Below are 22,388 nucleotides of genomic sequence, written 5' to 3' on the forward strand. Positions count from 1 at the left end.
GACATCTCAAGGCTTGGCTGGAGCTGGAAGATCCTCTTCCAAACTCACGTGCAAGGTTGTTGACAGGCCTCAGATCCTCACTGACTGTGGGCTAGAGGCCTTCGTTCCTACCACGTGGGCTCCTCCATAGACTGCCTGAGTGTCCTCATGACATGGCCCCCCCTGCCCTGTCCTGAGGAAGTGATGAGACACAGAGGAAAACCCCTAAAACAAAAGTCACAGATTTTTAAATAATCTGATCTCACAAGTGACATCACTTCTGCCATAGCCATCGGTCACACAGGCCAACCTGATACAATGTGGGAGGGGGCTACACAGGGGTGTGAATACCAGGGACAGGGGTCATTGGGGTCCATCTTGAAAGTTGGTTACCTCAGAGAGGCCTTCTGTTCCTTTTCCTGCAGCAAATCATTATGTCTTTCTGATTCTTCCTCTGCAGTGTCTCTCACATATGACCTCATCTCAAATCTGATTGTTTCTTCTGGAAAGAGTATGGAGGCTGATGGAGGAAGCCTTGGAGACCACATACCTAAGGGCACAGGTGGAATGCATAATAATATACCAGCATGACCTCCAACCCAAGCTTATCGGGAGAAGGAGAGCAAACATCTGGGCAAGCCAGTCTTTTGGGGGAGGATTTGCTCCCTGTGCAGGGAAGGGAAGACCTGTAGCACCAGAGTCACCCGAGGGAAATGAGGTGCTGCGTGCAAAGGCAAGAGAGCACAGATACTTTCAGACTTGGCCTAAGTACCCTAGGACTTAGGACCATAATATGGGGTCAGCTTCCCCTGTGCATGAGGCAGAGAAAGTCTTAGGCGATCTCTAGGCAAGGGCCTCCCACTTCCTGTGAGCATCACAAATAGGTTTATCTCCACAAGTCTACTTAGATTGGAAGTGGATTCCTAAAGCTCATGAGCTGAGCAAAATTGTGGGGTCCATTCTGCTTCAGTGAGAAAGAAAGCCTTGCTTCTCAATGGCTGCCATGGTCAGAGGAAGAGGAGTTATACCTGCCATTTGGCCAGTGGCAATATACTCCGTTTCCACTGACCATACGTTTCGTCTTGGGATCCTTCCCTAAGATGGGCCTTTTGGGAAAAAACAGGTGGAATTTTCAGAACTTGAGCTGCTAAAGCATTCCCCCCCACCGACCCCAGGCAACCACAACCAGCAGCCCCGCCTAGGAGGAGGTAGCTTTAGGCAACTTTGTCATTAGGTTCTCAAACAACCTGAAGTTGGGCAGTTAACTAAGGCTAAGTCAATTAACCAGGGATCCAAGGGGACCAGGGTGGGAGCTCAGCACTCACTGAAATCGATGGGGGATTCTGGGCCTTCCATGAAAATTTGCCTTTGTTCTTGTATCTATGTTTCTGGGACATAATCATAGGTTTATGGACCAGAACAGACAATAGAAGTCACATACCTGCCCCCCATCCCCATTTTGCATATGACTCAGAGAGGTCAAGGGACTTTTCCATAGCCATTTAATGAGTTGGTAACCCAGCCAGGACTAAAGTCCTCTGAATTTCTAATCTTCTTTCTCTGCCTCATGTCAATTCTATGAGTTATCACAGCATATACACTTCTAGGAGGTAGACTGCCTGTTTGCTCTAAGGTCCATTTTCTGCTCTTATTATGATCTCTGAATGACAAGGAACCTCATTTCTCAGGCTGCCTCGTCTTCTGGCTTCCTGTCAGGTTTGGCCAATGCGGGGCATTGATGGAACATTTGAGAGTTGGCGAGAAACAAGGTATTTGCTCCCCTCTTTCTGCTTCTTTTGGCATCTCCATCAATGACTGAGTCTCCCTGGTCCCAGCACCCATTGGACATTCCCCACTGTGACTCTGGCTTCTGTCAAATGACCCTGTAACACCCAGTAACAGTAACTCCTCCAACCTGCAGAGTCACAGCTCCTTACCACTGTGGCTAATCTCTGAGTTGCCTCACTCTCCCCTGTTTGGCTTCTCAGCACTTCTATTACTTGTATGACCAATTCCCTATATTAAATTACCTCTGTTTATTAAGTCCTAGACTGGTTTCTTTTTTCCTTCCCGGACCCTGACTGATGGAGTGGGGCCATCGTTCTGTGTGTTCTTGCTTATTGTAAGAACACAATAAATGTTCAGTCATAACAATGTTAACTAAAAAGGAAAACCAGTTTATGAGAGAGAGGTAGTGCTCTGCTCTATTATTTACTCTATAAATCAAGCTGATTAAAACTATATCATATTTGCCATAACTCCTGAAAAGCAAAAAGTAGAAACATTTTCCTAAGACATCTTCCTGAGGGTCAGTCTGTACTTTCTCCTCTGTGGTGTTAAAAGAATAGATCTCTTTGATCTCATAGATTTTTTTTTCCATTTCTGTCTGTGACTTAATCATGGAAGGGATTGTTCTTGGTATGTGTGGGTTTGTGTTTTTTAACTGTAGCAGAATGAGCCCTAATGTGATGCCGTTGGTTTCCTGCACTTGCTTTGGTAACAGCTCTGCACTTGGCCTTCCCGTCACAAGTCTGGTTGTTGTGACCTGCAGTCCTGTTGATATGCCAACCCCTGTTCTTGGCCTCCACACAAGGATTCCCACAAGGGTTCCATTTTGAGGTGGTGGTTTCCAAGATTGGGGGTATCTGTCCGCCAGCACTGGATTTGAGACCACCGGCTTGTTCGTTCTAAGTATTAATATCTCAGTGGTCGCTAAACATATTTTCTTTTCCAGAATATTTTCCACAATTTTTTAAGAATGTCTCTAAAACTTTTTTCTTTCGAAGGCCTAAGGGCCTGAAGGGAGGGGCAAGGTTAATGTAAACTTTAACTTGGCAGACTAGTATTTAAAACTTTATCCAAAAAAATATTTTTCCCCTTAAAAAACAAACACACAAACAAACAAAAAACTCTCTTTACATGTTTAAGTAATTCATTTGGGAGAAATTACCACTCAGCTATTCACACAGCCCTTGGTAGTTTCAGTTCAAGATGCTCTGAAACCAGCCAGCTACAAAGTCTGAGATATTTTCTCTTTGAAAGCTCAACTTAACCTTCGCTACCATGGTGGTGAGAAAAGTGACAACTCATTTTAAAGATTCTCCCCCTTTGTTTCTTTGTCTTTCTTCTGCAGGCCATGTGTTTACACTATGGGATCGCCCATAAACAACAGGGCCCTTTTTCCATGCCAGGAGCCACCCGTTGCCATGTCAACATGGCAGGCTACGGTTCGAGCAGCTGCATCTTTTGTTGTTTTAATGAGTGGGGAAAATTCTGCCAAGCCAACACAGCTTCGGGAAGGTACTGTACATGTGTTCTGTGCTTCTTTATGTATTGCACACATGCTGGACCCAGCAACCCAACACAGTGTTTTTCTCCACTTTAAAAGAGCTCCTTTATTAGCTGGGTTGGACTGAACATACTATAAAACATCCTGTCAGAGAAAACAGCCCAGGATGGGGAGAGGCACTTGGAAGCCTAGGCATGGCATGTGGGGCTCTTCATGCCAGAGTTATCAATTCCTAGATTATTAAGGCAGTTGCTTTCAGCTGATGGTGGGCCATAAGTGGGTGCTCTTGGTTGAAGACTTTCTGGGCAGGCAAGTGTGCCATGGAAACACCATTATAGTAGAGTTATCTGTGGTTTGGTCATGGAACCTGTACAGGGTTATTCATTATTCTGAGCGACAGTGCTCCTGTGGGCTGGCCCACTGGAGTCATCCTAGTATTGCATCTGTTCTGTACACTATTTGGCCATGAAGTTTTGTTTTGTTTTTTTAATTAATTTTATTTTTGGCTGTGTTGGGTCCTCGTTGCTGTGCGCGGGCTTTCTTTTAGTTGCAGTGAGCAGGGACCACTCTTCGTTGCAGTGTGCAGGCTTCTCATTGCGGTGGCTTCTCTTGTGGCAGAGCATGGGCTCTAGGCACAACGGCTTCAGTAGCTGTGGAGCACGGGCTCAGTAGTTGTGGCAAGCAGGCTCTAGAGTGCATGCTTCAGTAGTTGTGGCTCCCTGGCTTAGTTGCTCCGCGGCATGTGGGATCTTCCCGGACCAGGGATCAAACCCATGTCCCCTGCACTGACAGGCGGATTCCTAACGACTGCGCCACCAGGGAAGCCCTGGCCATGAAGTTTTGAACCAAAGGTGTATAAGAAAGATGGAAGGCAAGTGCTAATGCATCATCAAGGTTTTGTCTGCGAATTTCTTGCTTATTGCAATAAATAACACTTTCAGTTGAGATCCTGGGCATGTTGATACCAGGTAAAATTTCTGTAATTGTAATATTTCTTTATTTAAAATATGGTTTCTCCTTGGACTCACAACCACTGTGCCACCGGGAGAGCCCCAAGTTGATAATTTTAATGTCTGCATATTTTATTGTATGAATGTATCAGATTTCACTTAACATTTCCATATTATTAGACATGTTTGTTGTTTCCAAAGTTTTTTCTTATTATAAATAAAGTTGCATTAAATTCCTGGGGAGACAGTTTGTATAAAATTAGAATTATTGAGTCAAAAGTTTTGAACCTGTTTAAGGCTGGGTACGTATCTCAAGTTGTTTTTCAGAAAGGTTGTACCAATTTACATATCCATCAGTAGTTTATGAAGGTCTTCTTTCCCTTGGAGTTTCACCCATCTGATAGGCAAGAGAAGGCCTCTCTTTAATTTGGATTACTTCAGTTATCAATGAGGTTTCATACATCCTTATATGTTTCTTAACCGTTTTCATTTCCTGTTTGTTAATTTCCTTTGTTCATTTTTATATCAAGGTGTTAGTGAGGTTTCAAAAAGTTTGTTTTGTCTTCTAATTTGATTGGATCTTTAAAAAATAAAGATACTGGAACTTCCAGGTTAGTGAACACGTGGAGATGTGGGGAGAATTGTGTACCTGGAGAGGGCATGGAAGTTCCGTGCTCTTTCTCTCGTACCTTGCCCTGTGCATCTCTTCCATCTGGCTGTTCCTGAGTTGAGTGTCCACTCGTCATCAAACCCAGCAGAAAAGTATGCAGGTCTGTTTCTTCGGGCCTTCATTTCCTGTGGAGGCTCCCGTGTCACATAAGACTGACGTTACATAAATCTGTAAGCTATTCTCCTGTTTAAAAAATATACAAAATAGGGCTTCCCTGGTGGCACAGTGGTTGAGAGTCCACCTGCCGATGCAGGGTACCCGGGTTCGTGCCCTGGTCCGGGAAGATCCCACATGCCGCGGAGCGGCTGGGCCCGTGAGCCATGGCCGCTGAGCCTGCGCGTCCGGAGCCTGTGCTCTGCGGCGGGAGAGGCCACAACGGTGAGAGGCCCGCGTACCGCAAAAAAAAAAAAAAAAAAAAAAAAAAATATATATATATATATATATAAAAAATAAAGATATTAATCTCTTATATTTGTGAAAAGTATTTTCTCAGTTTTTAGTATACCTTTTAATTTTCTATAATATTTCTAATCTATAGGAGATTTTAAATTTTATGTAATAAAATATGTTAGGTTTCTCTTGGGAAGTCTTTCTTTGCTCTACAATTCACCTGTTTCGTTCTAATATTTTTATTTAATTTTTATTTATTTATTTATTTTTGTAATTTCACTCTTTAATCTATTTGTAGTTTATTCTGGTCAGGGTTGTGAAATGAGGACTAAACATTTCTGTCTTCGAACAGGAAACCGGTTATCCAAGATCATTTATTGAATCTTTTCTGATTTGTGATGCCTTCTTCATAAAAAAACTAGATTTACACATGTAATAAAGTCTTCAATGAATGTTTATTTGATTCTGAAAGTCAAAACAAAACAAATCATACATTTTAAAATTTCATTTCTAAAAATAAGCCACATTTACATGGTTCATTTACAAATGAGCAAAGGACAAAAAAATTTACAATGTCTCCTTTTTACTCCTAATTCCCAGCTACCCAGTAACCCTTCCCCAAGGCAACCAAGGTCACCAGTTTCCTTTGTATAGTATATTTTTTCCTCTTTTGTTGCACAAATCATAACATGCTATACACTTTTTTGTATTGTGCTTCCCTCTTTAGAATAAGTTTATCTTATAGATAATTTCGTATCTGACCATGAAGAGCTTCCTCAATATTTTTATGACTATAGAGTATTCCATAAATGGATGTTTCACAATTTAGTTAACCAATAGCTCTTGACTTCCTTCTATATCAAATAAAGAATTTAATGGGCATTTACTTCTATCAACTTCCCTCACCCACATTCTCCAGTTTTAATAAATACAGTTTGGGATTTGTGACTCATACTATCTCTATATTTTGTTTTTGTATTATATCTTATTTTCTAGGAATTATAATCGTTGTTTTACATTTTCATCCATTTTCAAATTATATTTTTATATTTGCAGTAAGTATTTAGACTTTCTTTACTCTTGATCTCTTAAGTCTGAGTCATCTCCTAGTCAGCTGGGAAATGGCTTCGCTATTTTTTTTTTTCCTTCCTAGAAGGATGGGTATGTGGTATATTTTCTTAGTCCTCCCATTTTTAGGTGAGCTTTTTGTTGTGTTTACTTATGAACAATCCTTGGCTAGGTATTAAATTCTTACTTCTTTTCCCTCTTAAACGACTATAAATGTTTTCATTACCATATCTTACTTAGTATTTCAGAGGAGAAATCTGATATCATTTAAAAAAATTCTTTGAAAGTAGTCTGATTATTCTGCCTAGGCTCATAGAATTTAAAAAAATTATTTATGTAATTCAAAACTTTCTAGAATGGAGCTGGTTGTGGGTACCTTGGTTTTTAATCAACTTAATTACAGTATAATTTATGTATAATGAAATGCACACAGTTCATCTTGTTCAATGGTGTTTGACAAAAAAATGCATCTAAGTAATTAATCAGCACCCCTATGAAGATGTAGAACATTTCTATTACCCTAGAAATTCCCTTGTGCCTTTGCCATCCCTCCTTAAGTGAGTCTTCCCTAACCCCACTCCAGTCAACCACTGATCTGATTTCCATATCTATAGATTAGTTTTACCTCTCCTAAACATTCATGTAAATGGCATCATTCGTGTGTACTCTTTTGTGTCTGGCTTCTTTTGCTCAGCATGAGACTTACCCATATTGTTGTGGATATCAATAGTTTATCCTTTTTTAAAAAGTTGATGAATAGTAATCCATTATGTGAGTAAACTAGTTTGTTTATCCACTCATCTGTTGATGGACATTTGAATTTTGAGGGGGCATTACAAAAAATATTCTGTGAACATTCATGTGTAAGCCTTTTTGTGGACAGAGGTTTTAATTTCACTTGGGTAAATACCTAAGAGTGGAATTGCTGGCTCAGAGAAGTTAACTTTGTATCTGGCAAACTATTTCCAAAGTGATTCAATCATTTTATATTCCACCAGCAGTGTATGAGAGTCCAGTAGCTGTGCATCCTTGGAAACATGTGATGTTGTCAGTCCTTTTAATTTTAGCCCTCCAACTGGGGTGAAATACTATCTTGTGGTTTTAATTTGCATTTCTCTGATAACTAATGATGGTGAGCAACTTTCATGCCCTTATTGTACGTTCTTATGTCTGCCTTTGAAAAGTGTCTCTTCAAGTCATTTGCCCATTTATTTAATATGGTTTTTTTGGTTGTTTTTTTGTTAGACTGTAAGAATACTTTATATACTCTAGATGCTAGCCTTTTGCCAGATATGTGTCACAAATATATTCTCCCCGACTGTATGGCTTGCCTTTTCATTTTTTATTTACACTTTATACCACTGAGTTTCCATGGAGACATTTTATTCTTTAGTAATTCCATTATAGATTGTTATTGTAACAACCCTGGCAATTCTTCCTTATCTTTTTTGTTACTTTGTTGTCTTTTGATCTCAATCTGTTACACTGTTTCAGCCTGTTGTCCTCTCATGGCTTTTTACCATTTTTTCATAGAAGTTATATCTTCTTGTATCATAATGGGAGTGCCAGTTTTCTAAACTTGTTTTGGTTTCTGTAGTAAATTTATTTCCGAGGCTTGTTCTTCCTCTGAGTCCTTAGAACAATGTTTTCTTTTACCTTTATCCTGCAGTATTTTTTCCTGTCATGCTCATGGCTTTCCTCTCTGGTGTTTCAACAGACAGGATAAAGTCTGAGGATTTCCCTTAGCTCCATTCACTGTCCACTTGTGTGCTGCCTGAAATCCCCTCTCTGTTCAACAGATGAAGGGTTACTGAGGCACACAGCTCCTCTATCCAGGTTTTGGTGTCTCATGAATTGTCTGGTGAGCTTCTTTGGGACTCACACAGCATCTTTTTTACCCTCCCTGCTTGTTTCCCTGACACGCTGAATTGATTGAGTAAATGAAACACTGCAGTCTCAAGCAGGCACTGATACCTGGACTCCTCCAGCCTCCATTTCTGGTTTACTTGTGATGATAACTACGCTTCCCAAGATGCGATGTGGCACTCCCTACCCCCACCTCACCAAGCCGACATACCTTCTCATTCATGGTTTGGTCCTGCAGTTCAGATGTCAAAGCTTGTGTTTGGCAGTGTTGCTCAAACTTGAGCATTACTTTTCTTGTCAGAGGGAAAAAACCCTCATGCTTCACCAGAGTTGACTGAAGTTATTTGTATTAGAATGATATCTTTAAAACTATAAATGTATGCTTATTTACAAAAACAGGCAGTAGACTGGATTTGGCCAGGGGGCTGGATTATCCAGATATAAATAAATCCTGCCAAACAATTTTGTATTCCTATACTCTTACACATCTAAAACACCAAAAAAAGTTTAAATTAAATGCAGACCAAACCATTAAATCAATGAAATTCAAATGGACAACTTCAGTTTATTGTAAAAGATTATTATTTTCCTGAAATGAAGCTGCCCCTTACAATATGAATGTGGTGCTGACAGCTCCACGAAGGTTCTCTTGAGGTCGTTGTGCCTGTTCTACCCTGAGCCACATGATGATCTTATTCTCCACCACTTTTCTTCCATATGCTGTAAAGCTTTTGCTTACAAATCATGCCGTGATGTCATTTAGCCTTTACTCACCAAAAGCATCATTCTTATGTTCTTTTCTCATAATCTCTCAATAATTAAAGCAGTGCTACATGTCCCTGTGCCATCATATACACTACTGCAGATGTGAACTCTGAAATTGTCTGTCAGGACTCATTTGTATCTGGATAATCCAGCCCTTTGGCCAAATCCATTCTACTGCCTGTTTTTGTAGATAAAGTTTTATCGAAATACAACCATTGTCTATGGCTGATTTGGTGCTGCAATGGCAGAGTTAAACAGTTGCAACAAAGACTGCATAGCCTACAAAGGCTAAAATATTTACTAACTAACCCTTTACAGAAAAAAAGTCTTCTGATCCTTTCAACATCTGTCTGTTTACCTATCTATTTGAAGATTACCATCAAAAATTAAAACAAGAATTGACTTTAACATTTTCATGGAAAATGTTCATACCTCCAACAGTGTATCTGTGGATTTTTTTCTCCGAATTTCCAATTCAGGGCATAGTTATAATAAAGTAGATAATAATTGGGATTTGCTTATATCCAACTTTATATGATACCATAGAGCAGACTTTACCAATTCAAACTGAGAGAGGAGAGAGCTACACCAGCAGAAAGAACTTTATGCTAATACTGCACGCCTCCTGCAGCCCACAGCTGGGGTTTATCAGAATACAGTCAGGCAAGAGTATTAACAATGCTCTTTGCCAGGCCCAAAATGGCTGTTCTGAGGATGGAGTAATATCTCCAAATGTGTCTGCACTCCTTAGAGAAAAAGGGTATGTGGATACAAGATGCTACTACTTCCTTTCCAAGTCATGTTTTCTAGACTGGTAGATTGGTCTCATAGGACCTCCACTCTGTTGTGCACAAAGATTGGTCTCATAGGACCTCCACTCTGTTGTGCACAATGCCCTTTAAAACGAAGAGCTGTCATTGAAAACACGAGCAGCAAAACCCAACCCGCAAGTCACAGTTTCCATCACAGTGACACGTCAACCTGATTAGTACATTTGCCAGGCACCAGCTGATTTCCCGAAAGAAGAAAAGCACCTGGGAGCAGCATAATGTAATGAGGCAGATAATAGCGACAGAAATGATAACAACCCTTGGGCAGGGGATGGAAATCAGACGATGGACCTCCGAGTTCTCACTACATGAGGGAAATCATTCCTCCTGGCTATTTTTTTTTTTTTTTACGCGGGCCTCTCACTGTCGTGGCTTCTCCCATTACGGAGCACAGGCTCCGGACGCACAGGCTCAGCGGCCATGGCTCACGGGCCCAGCCGCTCCGCAGCACGTGGGATCCTCCCGGACCGGGGCACGAACCCGCGTCCCCTGCATCGGCAGGCAGACTCTCAACCACTGCGCCACCAGGGAAGACCCCTCCTGCCTGTTGAAGAAGGCTAATGGTTTAGACGGTAGTGTGATGACCATCATAAGAATCTTAGTAGCTGAGAAATCACTATCCTTTTTCTCACTAAGGCTTAGTCAAGGCCATAGATTTAGATTGACTTATTTAGCTCCTTTATTATATAACTACCCCAGCATCATGTCATTTGGGCAGACCGAAATGTTAGCCTGTGTGTTATTGTCAGCCTATATTCCCTGCCAAAATGTAGCTAAACTCTTAAGCACAGAGACCCAATGTCCAGTACAGTGTTTTGTATATAACAGGTGCTCAATACCTATTTGTTGAATAAATGTGTTCTCTGTAATCAGACAGAAGTAATAGGTTCATGGAAGAAGCATTTAAAATCACTACTGATAGTAACAAAAGTGATTTCAGGGTCATTCCTTTAGTTTTGCTTCTGATTAGAGTTTATGCCTTTTCTCCAGTCTCAGTATATTTTGAAAGGAAAAAATTGGTGTAGTACATGCTTATTTCCCCCAATTTGGTAATTTTGTGGTTGTTGTTTAATTTTGTTTTATTTTCACAGAGTCTAATTTAGTGTCTACTTCCTAGAAAATTAAAACATTCCACTTATGTTTTTCATGGGAAGCCTCAAGTAAATGAACAAGACTGACTAATTTAAGCTCCTTCCAAATATAGGAGAAAAAGCATATGAACAAGTGAAAGGTGTTAAAAACTATTTGTGCCTTTGCTTAAGATCTGATTTCATTTTTCTATGCAAAAGTAGGAGACTGTAGACATTACCTCATCCTGAGCAAAATGCTACTCTCTGGCCTGCCCAACTGACCAGCTCCCTGACGTTCTCTCTCTTGATTTCGTGTGGGAAATTCCAGGGAAAAGCCAAGATTTCAGGGTTCGGACCCTCCTGTGTGCAATTGAAAGCCAACTTTTCTTTCCTCTTGATGGCTCAAAATGAGCAATACTACTATTTAGACTGCTTCCACAGTATGAGACCAGGAATTACGTATAAGGAAATGGTAAATTAAAAGACATTAGGAATGGTTATGATTAAGTGTTTTCACAAAGAGAGAATGCAAAGTAGAGAGAGCTCCTTGTTTCTTGAACTGAGGAAACTTTATACTGGGCTAGTGTACATACATGTGTTTCAAGGGGTAGGAGTACAGAGTGAATGCATCTTTTCTCTTTAGAAAGCTACTGTTGATTGAAGACTGTGTTCTGCTCTGTTACATCCCTCATAAGGTCTCACATAATGCCTTGCACTTTCTAAATCTTTGTCAGTTCATTCTTTTGTTTGTGATTTGCTTTTTGTCTAGTTCTTGCTTGCCCTCCTAGAGTTGCACTTACCATATTTGGCAAACGGGGAAGTCATCGTGCTTTCTTTTGGGTAATGATGATTCTGGCAGGCGTGTGTATACCCATCCTTGTTGCTATGGATTTTTTTTTTGTGGCTGTGTTGGGTCTTCGCTGCTGTGTATGGGCTTTCTCTAGTTGCGGCGAGCGGGGGCTACTCTTCGTTGCAGTGCGCGGGCTTCTCATTGCGGTGGCTTCTTATTGCGGAGTACGTGCGGGCTCTAGGCGTGCAGGCTTCAGTAGTTGCGGCATGCGGGCTCAGTAGTTGTGACTCACGGGCTCTAGAGCACAGGCTCAGTAGTTGTGGTGCACGGGCTTAGTTGCTCCATGGCATGTGGGATCTTCCCGGACCAGGGCTTGAACCTGTGTCCCCTGCATTGGCAGGTGGATTCTCAACCACTGAGCCACCAGGGAAGGCCCCTGGATTTTTGTTTTAGGCTTGACATTCATGAATTTTCTCAAGTGAGTAAAGTACTAAAGCACACCTGTGACCATCTGGCACAGAATGATTTGGTGTCCAGTTTGCTGATCCACTTTGTTTTTAAGTTTAAGGGGAACTAGGTTATCCACAGCGTAGGGCAGAGTGCAGGTGAGACTTGGCATAACAAGCCTGGTGAAATGTATTCCTTTAGGTATTCCATTAGCCACGAGGGAAAACCTCAAAACCTGTGGAGGTGCTTGTGTTCTGGGTTCAGTAGGTGGCACTCTTCTACCTGGTTCACGAGAATGATCTTGAAGGCCATTCCCTCCTGGGTCTCCTGTGCCATAAGCAGTACCATGTTGCCAGGAAAGGAAACCTGAAGCCTTGCCAGGTGGCATCAGTGCCTGGGAAGTGGTGGCATGATCTGGCACATGGCCCCGGTCAGGCAGTGCTGGTGCATACCAGCCCAGGGCGTCTTACTGTCGTCTCCTTTGTTGTGGTGCCAGTTCTTGCCCTTGAGCAACAGCGGAAAAGGACTAACAAAAGGCAGACATGCCATGGGTATTCACGAGGGTGGTACTAGCTCATAAAACCAGAACGCGTAGACTCAGCATCTAAAAAGTAGTGAAACAAGAAAGCTGGGGTTTGCTGAAAGTCCCAAGCACTAGAGAAAGAAGCCAAAAGAGGAAGAGCAACCCAAACTGGGAGCTTTGCCATCTTGTTATGTATCTATTATATTTATTATAATAAATATATAAAAATATATAATAAAAACATTATATATAGTGTGTCTATATACACTTATAAATTCATATCCCTATATATACATGCTCTTATATATACCATCAAGCATTTTAAGTTTGTAGTACAAAGATGTTCCATAATAATGAAATAGCTTGACATATGGACTAGTTTGGGCAGGAAGTTCTGAAATTAAGAATAGTGGCTAGAGAAAGAAACAAGCTTGAGGTAGGAAAGAAGCAGGCACTACAGAAGAATTGAGTAAAGAAATATATGTAAATAAAAGCATGTATCATTTTGGTGTTTCCAATTGCTTCATGCTGTTTGTCTAACCTACAGTGGAAGAGTTTAAAAGATAAAGTGGATGCTTTAACTAGGGAGAATATAAGTGCCTGTTTTAATTTTCAGTGAAACAATAACTCTTTAAAAACAAGAAATTTTGTGAGATGCTTAACTTTGCAAAGATAAGTCATCTGCTTTTGCCTCTGGGGAAGCAGAGTGTTTTTGTGTGTTGTGGCTGTGCCTTTAGTGTGAGTTGAGTGAGTATGTCCAAGACTCCCCTAAGAATAGTACGATGATGTTCCATAAATCTTGTATTTAATTTACTATTAGCAGGCACGATCGATGTGTAGAAATAACTACGGTATCTTGATTTTTTTTTCCTTAATTTTTTTTCTTTTTGTAGGAACAATTTCCTCAAATAATTAGCAAAGTTTTTCACAGGTTTAGCATAAAAAGTTCTCTCTCTTCCCATGAACGGAATACTCCATCATGTTCTTCCTTTTTTCCTCTCCACTTTTCCTCCCCTGAAAGATAGAATCTTCAAGACAATTCATAAGACAGTTTTTTAGAATAGTATATGAAGAAAATAATTAAGGTAATTGTTTTAACACTCTCTAGTTATAAGGATTTTCAAAACTTACAATTTGAAAAATTACCCATCTCAAATTCTTATCGTACTTGCAAAACACACAGTCATCTTTAAGGAAAATTTGTCCTGTTTTTTTTTTTTTTTTTGCGGTACGCGGGCCTCTCACTGTTGTGGCCTCTCCTGTTGCGGAGCACAGGCTCCGGACGCGCAGGCTCAGCGGCCACGGCTCACGGGCCCAGCCGCTCCGCGGCATGTGGGATCCTCCCGGACCGGGGCATGAACCCGTGTCCCCTGCATCGGCAGGCGGACTCTCAACCACTGCGCCACCAGGGAAGCCCTTCAGTCCTGTTTTGAAGACGAAAATGTCTATTTGGATCTTGTAGTGGCTGCTAGCACAATTATAAGAACAATATTTGTTATATCTGTCTTACTAGTGAGACAATTGAAGTGTAAGAATTTTCTCTCCTAAACACGTTCCAATTAGAGGAGGTGGCATAGAGGCTTTCAGGAACTTTATGAGGAGGCCCAGAAGGGAGGCGAACTGGTGGCTGCTCAAGCCTGCACAGTTAGGGAGCGCCTCTTCCTCTGGGCCCCTTCCTACCGCCCCTCTCCCCGTGCATCTTGCTAATGAATCCTGGCCTGGCCTGGCCGTGAAATCATGTGCAGAGGAAAAACTCTGGGTTAATTCAAGCACAGGATGTTCTCTTTGCTTTGCAGCTGGTGTAGCAAGGGAGTCTAGGGCAAGTGGATTAAATCAAAAAGGAAAATGAAGGCATTCACTGTCTATTTCATCGAGGATGGCTCATTTAAAGTAAACACCATTTAAATAGTCTCCAAATGGCCCATTCTATATGAAGTCATACAGGATGCCCCCTTTGGGCTGTCATTCTCCTTTAAATGGATCGCTTTGTGTGCACAGTGTTTTAATGCCATTCAACCTTAAACCCCATATGTGGGCCTCATCGGGCCACAGGCTTCAGTGCACATGTGGCAGCCATACCTTCGACATTCTTAGTCTCTGCCTCCAGAAAGTCAGCCCAAGCAACAGGGGGAGGCAGCTGTAAAGATGACAGCAGTTAACATTTCTTCACCACTTACTATGTGCCAATTACTATGCCTAGAGATTTCTATCAATATATATGCTATCTAACTTAATCCTCACATAATGCTGTGAGGTAGAGACTGTGATTATTCCCTTGTTATAGATGAAGAATCTGATGCATGGAGAGATTAAGCAATGTGCCCAGACTGGTAAGCGTGGATCAGGGAATTGAACCCTTGCAATCAGATTCCAGAGCTGGAACTCAGTCAGTGGATATATTCAAGAGAAATAAACTCTTGTCAATTCTCCTCGCAAGGTCGACTTATCCCAAACAATAGATAATCCAGAAATTATTTCTCTTTGTCTTTGGAATGCACTGCTCTGCTTTCTGGGGGCAGTATTCCCACCTTGTTATTTGCATTTTTTTGCAGTCTGGTTTGAGGTGAGGTCAGCTATTTCCTGAGCAGCTACCTCCCTGTAGCAGTGGGCTTTCTTCATGCAAGATTGGACTCAGTGGAATAATCCGTGAACAGACAACCGAAAAGAGACTTTGCTACCAAATGAGGATACTAGACAGGTCCTCATAGTAATCAACTAGCAAGAGCCTCCCCAGAGCCCTGGAAGCATTCAGTTGTCGCAGCACTGGCTCCAGATTTACCCAGGGTCAGGCAAGAAGCCCACTGGACTGGACCTTTGAGAAGCTTCTGAGAAGAGTCCAGCTAGGGTCTTTGGGAAGTGGGTTCCTGGCCAGTTCTTTTGTGGCCCAGCCTAGTGATGATCTGCCCCTCTTTGACTTGCTTGGTAGCCTGGAAAACTCTTTTACTTTAAAAGCCTGAAGTATGAAACAGTTTCTTCCATATGAGCTCCACTAAGTAGAGAAATCTAAATAAATAAAAAGTCTTGAGGGCTGTATAGGAGAAAATCATTTTGAACATTTAGAATATGGGTTTGGGGGGTGTTTTCAATCCATTCCCCCTCAAATCCTTTTCTTTCTATTATTTAACTTCCTGAGAAGACTGAGGAGAGAGCATGGCAGTTCTAAAATACTTTTGCTGGACTTGACTCAGGTTCTGTTATCACTTTTGCTATCTCACTCCCGAACTCTAGGTCATTTTAAGGTTTCTGACTTTTTTTCATTGCTAATCTCATTCCAGTCCCCTGCCACACCCCTCTGTGGCTTTCAGTGCCCTCCCCACATCACCTTGAGGGTACAGACATTCTGATAAAGGTGCTGGGACATGATGTGATTGGGCACTCTGTGTGGATTCTCCATGGCCATGTGCAGGCATCTAACAGATACCTCTTATTCCATTAGCAGTGTTCTTTCTTGAAAGTAGTTTCAATTCCTGCTATTTCCACAAGTTTCATCTTGTACCTGTGCTAGATGGATGGTACCAGAACTAGAGGGGCAGCAAAAAAACAGCTCAAAAGTTCAAAGCAGAACGTAGGGAGAAAGCCTATTGTGCATAGTGTTTCATTCTTTTTTCCCCCCTAAGCTTTATTGAGATATAATTGACATGTAACATTATGTAAGTTTAAGATGTTCAATGTGATGATTTGACACATGTATATATTGCAAAATGACCTCAATAAGAATCTCTCTCTCTATGTATATCTATATCTCTCTCTATATAGATATATATATAGATATATATATGTGTGTGTGTGTGTGTGCATGTGTGGTGAGGACCTTTAAGATCTACTCTCTTAGCAACTTTCAAATGTACAATATTGTTAACTGTAGTCACCATGCTGTACATTACATCCTCAGAACTGATTCATCTCATAACTGGAGGTTAGTACTCTTTGAACGCGTTCACCCATTTCCTCCCCAACTGCCCTCTACCTACCACCCTCGGCAGCCACCAATCTACTTTCTCTATGATTGTTTTTTTTTTTTCTGTTAGATTCCACATGTAAGTGAGGTCATACAGTATTTGTCTTTTTCTGTCTGATTTATTTCACTTAGCATAATGCCGTCAAGGTACATCCATGTTGTTGCAAATGGCAGGATTTTCTTCCTTTTCATGAATGAATAATATTCCTCTGTGAGTGCATGTGTGTATCACATTTTCTCTATCCATTCCTCTGTCATTTGGGGCTTAGGTTGTTTCCATGTCTTGGCTATTACGAATAATTCTGCAATGAACATGGGGTGCGTCTATCTTTGAGATAAGTGATTTCATTTCCTTCAGGTATATACGCAGAAGTAGACTTTATTCTACAGATTCCCTTTGAACCTGTGTTGCATCATCTGTCTTCCTCTTACTTGGTTTACTACCTCCTTTTGAAGCATTTTTTTTTTTTTTTTTTTTTGCGGTACGCGTGCCTCTCACTGTTGTGGCCTCTCCCGTTGCGGAGCACAGGCTCCGGACGCGCAGGCTCAGCGGCCACGGCTCACGGGCCCAGCCGCTCCGCGGCATGTGGGATCTTCCCGGACCGGGGCACGAACCCGTGTCCCCTGCATCGGCAGGCGGACTCCCAACCACTGCGCCACCAGGGAAGCCCTGAAGCATATTTTACATACTCTAGTAGCTTCCAGAGAATAGAATGTGTGGGAGGTGAATTGTTTTTGAAACGTTACGTGTCTGAAAATGTCCTTATTGTATGTGAATTTTGTTTTCTCTCTCTTTTTGGAAGCTTGTAGGATCTTGTCTTTATCCTCAGGGTTCTAAATTTCATAATGATGCATCATGATGTGGCTGGATTTGTATCCAGTGTCCTGGGTATTATGTGCCCTTTCAATCTGAAAACTCATGGTCCCTTAACTTTGGGGAAATTTTCTCTAATTTCTTAGCTGACGATTTTCTCCCTTCTATTTCCTCCGTTGTCTTTTTTCTGGAGCTTCTGTTACTTGGATACTGGACCTTCTGAACTGCTCTTCTATTTTTCCCTCATGTTTTTGTCTTTTTTTTTCTTTCTAGGGAGATTTCCTCAGCTTTATATCCCATCTTACTCCTTTTAATTTTTTTCTTTCCTTCTATCCTTAATTCTCTTTACTTTCAAGTCCTCTTTTTAAATCTTATACTGTTTTTGTTTCAGCACTGCAATAAATTCTCTGAACCTTCAGTGTGTATCTGTTTGGTGTTTTTTGAAGTTTTCTTCTTCTTGCATGGTCACTGTCCTCCAAGTTGCTTGTTTCTCTTTGTTTGGGTCTCTCAGTTTTGCATTAGGGGCTTTCTAAAGATGCCTGAAGGTCCTTGATTTCTCTGTAGGTGTTTGAGGGTAGGGGACTAAAATGCTGATTGGAGCACTGAGTGAACACATAAGGCTTGTCATCTGTAAGTTTCATCATAGGCCGATCATAGGGAACCTCCAATGTCAATATCCTTCTCTTGGGTTGGTCAGGTTTTTTCATTTTCCTGCCTGGAGGTAAAAACCTGGTTGTCGGCATTTTGGGAACCAAATAAGGGGAAATAGCTGATGGTCTCAGTATCTGATATGCATATGTTCATCTAATCCCATTCAGTTTGCCTTCAACTATGCCATTCTCCCCCTAGAGGCCCTCTCTTTTATTCTCTAGAAAATAAACCTCCAGTTATTTGCTGGTGTGTGTGTGTGGGGGGGATGGGCAGATAGTCCAGGTGTGGGGAGTAGGGGAAGCCATCCAGGGATCTGAGCCCTTCTTAGTCATCCAGCCTGTCCTGCTTAGTTTAGTACTTCTTCTACTCCCAGCCTTTTGGGGGCATCTGGGGGATAAAATGAGGTGAATCTTGTCTTTCCCACAGCTAACTTAGGATTCAGGGCTGCCATGTCATTCGCCACTCTTCCCACCTGCATTGTGGCTTCCAGTATTTTGCGGTAATTGTCTCTTATACTTTCTCCTTGTTCCTTTTGGTTTAAGCCTTTAAAAAAATCCCTTTACTGTCCTTTAATTGGGTTTTGGGAGAAAGCAATTTAGGTCCTTTACCCATTTTTTAACTAGGATTATATGTTTTCTTGCTATTGAGTTGTATGAGTTCCTTATATATTTTGGATATTAACTCCTTATCAGATAAGTGTTCAATCTTCCATTTTTTCCTGAAATCCTCACTATTGCTGTTTATTTACTGAACCCCCAAGAGTCTGAAGTTTTAAAAGGAAGGTTCAGTGGCCCATGTTAAACACTCCAAGATATGTTTCAGAGAAAGAATGACCAGACCACAGCCCTTTGACCAAGAGAGTCTTGTTATTTAAAATTTCTCTTTTAAACCTAGGATATTCAAAACATTTAGTTCTTTACCCACACCTTCTTTTCTCTTCTTCTATCTCCACCTCCCCCCACCCAACTTGTGCCAGCGCTCACTGTGTTGTTCAGTCCAAATTGAAGTTCTTCATGGAGCTGCTCCAGGGAGACCTCAGGTTGCGAGTGAGGTAGTTATAAGAAAGTAGAAACATTAGGGAGGTGGGTGCAGGACAGCATGCCACGTCAGATCCATGTCAGGTTTTTATCAAGACTGCTGGGATTGTCTCTGCCTTCTTCTTACTGGCTTGGGATCACAGCAGCCATTTTCTTTAAAGCTGTGGTTTTCCTTCAAGCCCAGAAGGAGCTACGCACGTCATCAGGTTGTCTCCAGCATCACTGGATTTGGTTGTCTCTTTAAAGAGGAGCATCCCTTCAGCTTCTTAGTCAGCTGTGGAGGAAGTGATCTCAAGAGTGGCCATTCTGATTCTAGAACCAGGATCAAACTTACAAGCAAGTTTGAGAGAATGGCTGCCTCTGTAATGGGTTTCCAGCAGCATGCCCTTCTACATTTCTTCTTCAAGTATCTCCTCTAATAACTTCCAAACGTGATACCATATCATATTTATTCAAACTTGATATCATGTTTATTTTGTCATTGTTTCCTATTTAAAATTTTGTTTTTTATCAGAGAAGTTCTGTCATGTATTTCTTTGGATCTAAGTTGGTAGAGTTTCAGAGGGTAATAAATAATGACCCCGCTAACCTTCCGAAGTTCAGAATTAGTTGAGAGACAAAAATCCAAGCATATGGAGAGCAAAATCTAACCTATTACTGATTTTTACTGGTAAAGCACTTTAAAAAATGTCATTAGAGGTCTGCTGGTCAATATAGGCATGGTAATATTTCTACCCCGAATTTGACATCTTATTCACTCATTGACCAAATTGGATGACCACAGGCCACTCTATAAGTGTTTAACCCTCAAAAACTTAAAACAAGAAAGAAAAGAATAGCTCCTCAAAGGGAGTCAGTAAGGGGTGGAAAGAGAGGCTAGGGGTGTTACTCTGGTGGAAGTTCCCCCCATGGGAACATGCAGAGTGGAGAACTGTGTTCTATAATGTGAGGTGATACCAAATCCCTGAAGACACATCATTAATTTATAGCAGATGCTCAGAAAAAATAATATATTAAATCAGGTTGCGTGATACATTGAGATTTATTTCAGTAATATTGAAATCATTTTCCCATCTTAGAAGAAAGGAAGCATAGTGTTGTAAGTTTAGTCATTTGTTCCTTTGGTTAAAAAACCTTCTTTATGGTTTGGACTAAATGGAGGGTATACCTTTGGCTGTGGTAGGGAGCCCCAGCTTCGAATTCCAGCCCTGTTACAAACTAGCTGGGAGTCCTTGGCTCCCCTGAACCTCTGTAGACCTGTTTTTCATCTGCTTAATGAGGAATTGGGACCGCCCCAATACATTAACAGATAAAAAGGGTGAGAGATAAGACTGAACTTCCATAGATAAGTAGTTTCAGGGTTGGGACTAAAATCCAGATACTTTCCTTCCCTAGTCTCATTGTTTTTTTTTTTTTAAATTTTATTTATTTATTTATTTATGGCTGTGTTGGGTCTTCGTCTCTGCGCGAGGGCTCTCTCTAGTTGCGGCAAGTGGGGGCCACTCTTCATCACAGTGCGCGGGCCTCTCACTGTCGCGGCCTCTCTTGTTGCAGAGCACAGGCTCCAGACGCACAGGCTCAGTAATTGTGGCTCACGGGCACATGTGGGATCTTCCCAGACCAGGGATCGAACCCGTGTCCCCTGCATTGGCAGGCAGATTCTCAACCACTGCGCCACCAGGGAAGCCCCTCATTGTTTTTTACTGTATGCATTTTAGATTGACTTGAACTGAATTTAGACAAAGTAGTTTGGCAGCACAGAAGCGATCATTCATTTGTTCATTCACTCACTCATTCATTCATTCAACACAGCACCTTCTTTTTATGCCAAGTACCGTGCTAGGCAATACAGATGAGCCATGTCCTTGACTCCGTAGCAGCATACAACCTCTGTCCTTACGCATTTGCAGCTATTAGTGGCCACCTTGACCACCCTTCATTTATAGCCTCACTTGAAGGGCTTCAAACTGATCCCTGGAAGAGATCCAGATCTCCTTGGATGTCTTGAATCCATCATCCCTGTTTTGCTTTCCCTGAGACCTAGAATAACGCCCCCACAGTTGACATGACCCACCTCCAAGAATTAGCTCATCCCAGCTTAGCACACAAGCTCTTCAAGTGACTAAAGAGAAAACTTACAGAGTAAGGTCTAGGACCATACATTGGCCTCATTATGTTTTCCTCTTTCTGTTTATAGGATGCTCAAGTTGGCATTACTACGTAACCATGCCAATGCCAGCCTCCACCTTCACAATTGCAGTAGGATCCTGGACAGAAACGAAGCCAGAGATCTGCTCATCAGATGATCTGGCAACAGAGAAATCCTTCTCACCTTTCGAGGCTGACTTCAGGTTTGTACTTGGGAACTTGATGAAAAACAAACACTTGAGGGAGCAGTATGATGCATTTATTCCAAGCACTGGGAATGTGAGTCATTCCTGCTGAGAAATTAAACCAAAATATGATTAATCAAAGCAGGAAAAGCCCTGCTGGGAGAGAAAGAGAGTTGAGAGGCAGAAATGTGGGCATATTGTTTATGCAGAAAGAAAGAGAAATATATATGAAACCCTCTGTGTAGTCAGGTGAAATATTTTTATGTGTTTCATTAAGTCAACAGAATCTTCAGATTCAATACTCTCCTTCTACACCTTTTAACTTTGGTTTTCAGTACTTGTTCAAAAACACAACTTAATAGAAAGAAGTTGCTTGTCTGATGGATTACCTTGTAGGCCACTCTGCTGTTTTGGTTCCGAGACTGCTATTAGCAGTGCGTTTGTAGGGGCAGCCCTACAAACGTAGGGGGAGTCAGCCTCCTTAGGAGCACAGGACATGAGGAAGCTGTCAGACGGCCATTGGGTTATAAGAATCCTGCCGGGTCAGGGCTCTGTTAACTTCAACAGCAATGTCTTCTTTTTCAGGGTCAATCAGAGAAAATAAAAAAATTTTTTTTTAAATTAGTATAGGCCTTAGGATATTTACTTGCAGCCTCCCAAGGCATTCACCTATTTGTAGTTTTCAGAGCCAATAGGGAGGAGAATGCACATATGAGGCACAGAAGTGTGCTCACTGTGCGCTGTTGCATCATGCTTTATCCCTAGGACTTTGACAGCCACCTCGGTTTAATCTTTTTTCCTGTTTACAGAAAGTCACTAAGTCAGTACCTTTTGGTGGAGAGTAATGATACAGATGCTTAGTTCATCCTTGAAAACCAACTAAGATACGCCCTTAGTGCAAATTCCTTTTGTTTTATTTTGCTATGTTGCTTTCATTCTTACCACAGTGACAACAGTG

The 22,388-nt window shown here is 41.5% G+C and overlaps 1 protein-coding gene across 1 annotated transcript in view; it reads left to right on the forward strand.

Moving 5' to 3' along the window:
- The window catches only part of LOC309963822 (aminopeptidase O-like), a gene marked incomplete at its 3' end in the record, with an annotated part of 71,440 nt that extends 65,781 nt beyond the window's left edge, over positions 1 to 5,659 (forward strand). The window contains exons 3-4 of the mRNA XM_082842353.1: positions 3,113 to 3,279; positions 5,631 to 5,659. Coding sequence (XP_082698479.1) covers positions 3,113 to 3,279; positions 5,631 to 5,659 — 196 coding nt within the window. The remainder of the gene's footprint in view (positions 1 to 3,112; positions 3,280 to 5,630) is intronic.
- Positions 5,660 to 22,388: the final 16,729 nt, after the last annotated feature.

The sequence above is a fragment of the Leucopleurus acutus genome (genome assembly GCF_964270905.1).
Source record: "Leucopleurus acutus genome assembly, chromosome: 7".
Classification (NCBI taxonomy): domain Eukaryota; kingdom Metazoa; phylum Chordata; class Mammalia; order Artiodactyla; family Delphinidae; genus Leucopleurus; species Leucopleurus acutus.